General features: G+C 31.5%; 1 protein-coding gene across 1 annotated transcript; it reads right to left on the bottom strand.

The window, feature by feature from the left end:
- Window positions 1-944: 944 nt before the first annotated feature.
- LOC136081312 (uncharacterized) lies at window positions 945-4,740 on the bottom strand. The gene is made up of 2 exons (XM_065798620.1): window positions 3,947-4,740; window positions 945-3,876 (listed from the first exon to the last, which is right to left on the bottom strand). The coding sequence occupies exons 1-2, from the start codon at window positions 4,738-4,740 to the stop codon at window positions 945-947; spliced, it is 3,726 nt and encodes a 1,241-aa protein (XP_065654692.1).
- Between the last annotated feature and the right edge of the window lie 322 nt (window positions 4,741-5,062).

The following is a 5,062-nucleotide window of genomic DNA, read 5'->3' as shown; positions in this document are numbered from 1 at the left end:
GCTTCCGGTAAAGCATGATCATTATAAGCTTCGACAAGCATTCAATGCGATTCTGTAGCACTTTTCTTCAAATGAAAACAAAAAGTTAGTGCTTTCCGCAAAACATCATTTTCTGGTACGAAATTCGACATTTTTAACACGATTGAAAAATATGATGTTGTTAAAACAATGACTTGATGTTTACTAAATATGTTTGACAGATATCATAGCTACAAAATTAAAAAAAAAGTAAGGCCCGTTCACATCAAATGTTCTCTATCGATACATTTGTAACTCGACGCTCACTTCATGCTTATAGACCTGGTATATATATATATATATATATATATATATATATATATATATATATATATATATATATATATATATATATATATATATATATATATATATATATATATATATATATATATATATATATATATATATATATACAGTGCCGGTTTTAGCACTACCAGCGCCCTGGGCGAGATTTCTACGGCGCCCCTAGCTCAATTTAACTCCATTCAAAAAAAAAGGCAAAAGGTAAAATAACCAATTTATCTTCATATCACAAATAAAGTGTTCAATGTTCTTAAAGAACAGAGCAATAATAAATTAGTAAAAACACTTATCTAATTTTTATCAAGATAAAAGTTAGATAAGTGTTTTTACTAATTTATTATTGCTCTGTTCTTTAAGAACATTGAGCACTTTATTTGTAGAATACACTGACATAATTTATATATATATATATACATATATATATATATATATATATATATATATATATATATATATATATATACATATATATATATATATATATATATATATATAATATTATATATACATATATTATATATATAATATTATATATATATATATATTATTATTATTATTATTATTATTATTATTATAGTAAAAATTCTACAATAGAAGTTAGACTTCTATGAGTCGAGTAACTAACGTGACCCGACTATAGTAGACCGACGTGAGAGAGAACGGTTCCATATGTCGTAATTGTTTTTGAACTCGTTAACTGAATTTGAAGCAACTACCGAAGCAGGCAAAGTGTTCCATGATGACACCACTCGGTTTATAAAGAAATTATGTCTTTGAGTGTTTTTCGTTAATTCTCGTTCAATTTTATGCTTGGCACCACGAAGATGACCTGCAGGTCCATCACATAATAGAGCACTTGCTTGGTTTGTCTTCTGTTGCCAGTTAACAACATTTAGTTTTTTATAAATTTTAAAAAATTGGATTACATCTCCTCTTGTTCTACGTTCAGCTAATGTGCTGAGACCCAGATTTGCTAATCGTTTCTCGTATTTCAAGTTGCGCAATTGTGGAACAAGTTTAGTAGCTCTACGTTGGACTAATTCTAATTTTTTAATGTCTTTTAGAAGAAAAGGGCACCAAATTGGTGCACAGTATTCCAATATCGGTCTTACATATGCTGTATAGAGCTTCACAAACATACTAGGATTCCATTTTTTAAAAGTTCTTCTGAGTAGGCCAAGTACAGAGTTAGCTTTAAGAATGGCATGACTAATTTGTTCTGACCATTTGAGTTTATTGTTTATTAAAACGCCCAATGTTCTCTCAACGGATACATCTTCAAGAGGAATTTGACTGCCATTATTATTCACCATTGTAAAGGGGATATCAATGTCTGTGGAACCACCATGAAACTTTAGAACCTTGCATTTATTTATGCTAAATTCCATGCACCAAAGTCTTGACCAATCACATAAAATATCAATGTCTTTTTGAACAAACCCCAAGTCTGTAACTGTTTTTATTTTGACAACCAACTGGCTATCATCAGCAAATAGTTTGCAACTGTTTTTGACTAATTCTGGCATGTCATTAATAAAAAGCAAAAATAGAAGAGGTCCTATGACCGATCCTTGAGGAACACCACTCTGGACATCCATCCATTCAGATGCGAAATTTCCCAGAACGACACGCTGCTTCCTATTTTCAAGAAAGTCCTTGAGCCAGGCAAGAATATTTTTGCCAAAACCATAGCCAGCCAGTTTGTGATAAAGCAGAGAATGTGACACACGATCGAAAGCTTTGGTAAAATCTAACAAGATGAGCAATGCAGCACAGTTGTCACTTAAGGCTTCGGTAATGATATCCAGTACTTCAAGAAGATTGGTGATGCACGATTTAGATTTGACAAAACCGTGTTGATGCCGAGATAACAGGTTATGCTTAACTAGGTGTTCAGTCATGACATCACGCATTATTTTCTCCATTAATTGTCCAACTGCAGAGGTGAGGGAAATAGGCCTGTAATTTCCAGGATCAGTACGCTGACCCTTTTTGAATATTGGCGTTATATTAGCAAGTTTCCACCCAGACGGTACTTGTCCAGAATCAAACGACTTGATAAATAAGAGAGAGAGAGGCACACTGATTTCTTTGGAGCAACTTTTTAGCACTCTAGGATGGATTCCATCGTTGCCAGTGCCTTTCGAAGAGTCAAGCGCGAATAAAAGTTTTTCCATATTGCAACAACTGAATACGGAGCTTGAAACTGGAGAACAAACAATTTCAGTTCTTCGAGGAAAATTTGGCGCTTGGGAGTAAGTGTCAGGTGATGAAAATGCTTTAAAAAATTGATTATTTAAGCAGCTTGCAATAGACATTTTATCTACTAACTGCACTCCATTGTGATCAAAAAGAGATAGAATTTCACTTTTACAAGACTTTTGGCTATTTATATAAGAGTAAAACTTTTTTGGGCAAGACTTACAAGCAGAAATGACTTCATTCTCGAACTTTAGTACAGCATCAGCAACAAGCTTTTTGACCAGGCGATTTTGTTTGTTATATAAGACTCTAATATAATCCTTCAATTTCCTTGAAGAACAGCGTAGCTTCATAAATAGTCTAAATTTTTCTTTAGTCGCTGCTTTAATAGTAGAATTAAACCATTTTGGATCACGTTTTTTCAAACTAAAGGACATATTGTATTTAGGAATGTGATGTTCAACCAATGAAATGTAAATGTCTTTAAATAGTTCAAAGCTTTCATCTGCTGATTTATTTGTAAATAATTTCGGCCAATCAATCATTTTTAGACCCTCACTGATGGCATTATAGTCACCTTTATCATAGATGTAATTCACTTTGTGATGACTAATTGTTTTGGTCGATGTTTTAAGTCTAAAATCCCATAAAAGTGAATTATGGAAATGATTTTTTTGTGTACAACCAAGTGGAGGACCAATCGTAACGTTATAAATACGATCAGGGTCATCAGAGAGCACCAGGTCAAGTGTGTTATTGATAAACGTTGGTTCTGTGACAAACTGAGATAGGAAGCAATCATTTATAGTATCTAAAAAAATTTGACTAGATTGTTTGCCATATTTACATTTTCCGCCCAAATTACACCAGCTAATATCACTATGATCAAAATCACCAACTAGGAGAACACTTGTAAATTTACCATTATCAATCAGAGCTTTAGCACGTTTGATTGACTTGTTGATTTGTAAATCAGACTCATATAGAGTGAATGGTTGGCGATAAATACAACCAATTAGCAAAACATCATTTCCAATTGAAACCTGACACCATATTTGCTCACCCATCTGTTTATCACTGAGCTCACATTCATATGAATGAATGTCTTTTCTAATGTAAATGGCTACACCTCCTCCACGAGTTGTCCTGTTTCGAAGATACACAGTGTAATTTTCTAGATTTGTTAAAGATGTCGCGGTGAACCATGTTTCTGTAACTGCAATGATGTGCGGGTAATCTAGTGATGCAATTCTAGCTTGGAATTTATCCCATTTATTATCCAAAGATGTTGGATTAAAATAAAGACATTTAAGTTCAAATAAAGAGTAACTAGATGAAAAAGGTGGAGGACTATAAATGTTAGGGTTAGATGTTCTATTCTTTGTGTTCGATCCATCGAATTGAACCAGATCGCACAGACCAAAATCCTTTTTTTCCATCTCTTGTACCCCAATTGAGTCGCCTCCCTTGCGGATCATCAAAAGAATTTGGAAGAGCATTGTTTCTAATTCTACATTCAGCATGAAGTTTAGAGGGAGCTATTCTTTCATTTTCAGTTTGATCTGGTCGAACGTAAACTTTTGTAAAACCATGAATATGTTTAAGTTCTCTTGCATTAGCCAAAGCCGATTGACGTTTTTCATAATTCTTAAATTCAATTAAAACCAAAGGAGGACGTGGGGGCACATAAATAAATTTGTTGTCCATGTCACTAGAGATAGAAGAAGTAAGAGGAGAGGCATTTTTCTTTTTAAGTCTTTTTTTAACTTTTACATCGTCACAAGACACTTTTAAGATAGTAAGAATTTCATCAATTGCTTTATTATCATCATCCAAATTTACTGACTCAGTAAGACCACTTATAATAATATTATTTAAAATTCTATTTTTTTCGTTGTTTTCTTTTGAAATTTTAGCAAACAAAGCAGCATTTTTCTCTTTGGCAGCAATGTCCTTTTCTTTACTAATGAAACCTGCCCAGACGTCAGCACTGTGAATATTATTTTGATAAGTGATGTTTGCTTTGTTATTATTTTTAAGTAAATCAATTTCTTTTTGTTGCATTTTGTTTTCTGCTTCTAAGAAACCAACTTTTGTAGTAAGAGAAGAGATAATAGATGATAACTTTCCACACCAAACATGTAATGCTCTGCTCAAATCACTATGGTTTCCTTGGCCAATTTTTGGCCAATTTTCTTCAAGAAGGAAGTCCATCTTGAAGCAAACAATTTGCTAAGAGGGCTACCACCCTTAATACCAGTGGATTACCTCTCTCTCTCTATATATATATATATATATATAAAAATATATATATATATATATATAAATATATATATATATAAATAAATATATATATATATATATATATAAATATATATATATATATAAATATATATAAATATATATACATATATATATATATATATATATATATATATATATATATATATATATATATATATATATATATATATATATATATATGTAAATTATGTTAGTGTATTTTACAAATAGAGTGCTCAATGTTCTTAAAGAA

The sequence above is a fragment of the Hydra vulgaris genome, chromosome 06 (assembly GCF_038396675.1).
Source record: "Hydra vulgaris chromosome 06, alternate assembly HydraT2T_AEP".
NCBI lineage: Eukaryota > Metazoa > Cnidaria > Hydrozoa > Anthoathecata > Hydridae > Hydra > Hydra vulgaris.
This window is presented reverse-complemented; position numbering and strand designations above follow the sequence as displayed.

Bases quoted from the DNA above. Each gene is read 5' to 3' on its own strand.
- LOC136081312 (XM_065798620.1), bottom strand. From the start codon at position 4,740: ATGGACTTCCTTCTTGAAGAAAATTGGCCAAAAATTGGCCAAGGAAAC. The intron at 3,877-3,946 runs GTCTGTGCGATC...TAACATTTATAG, and splicing joins GATGGAAAAAAAGGATTTTG to TCCTCCACCTTTTTCATCTA.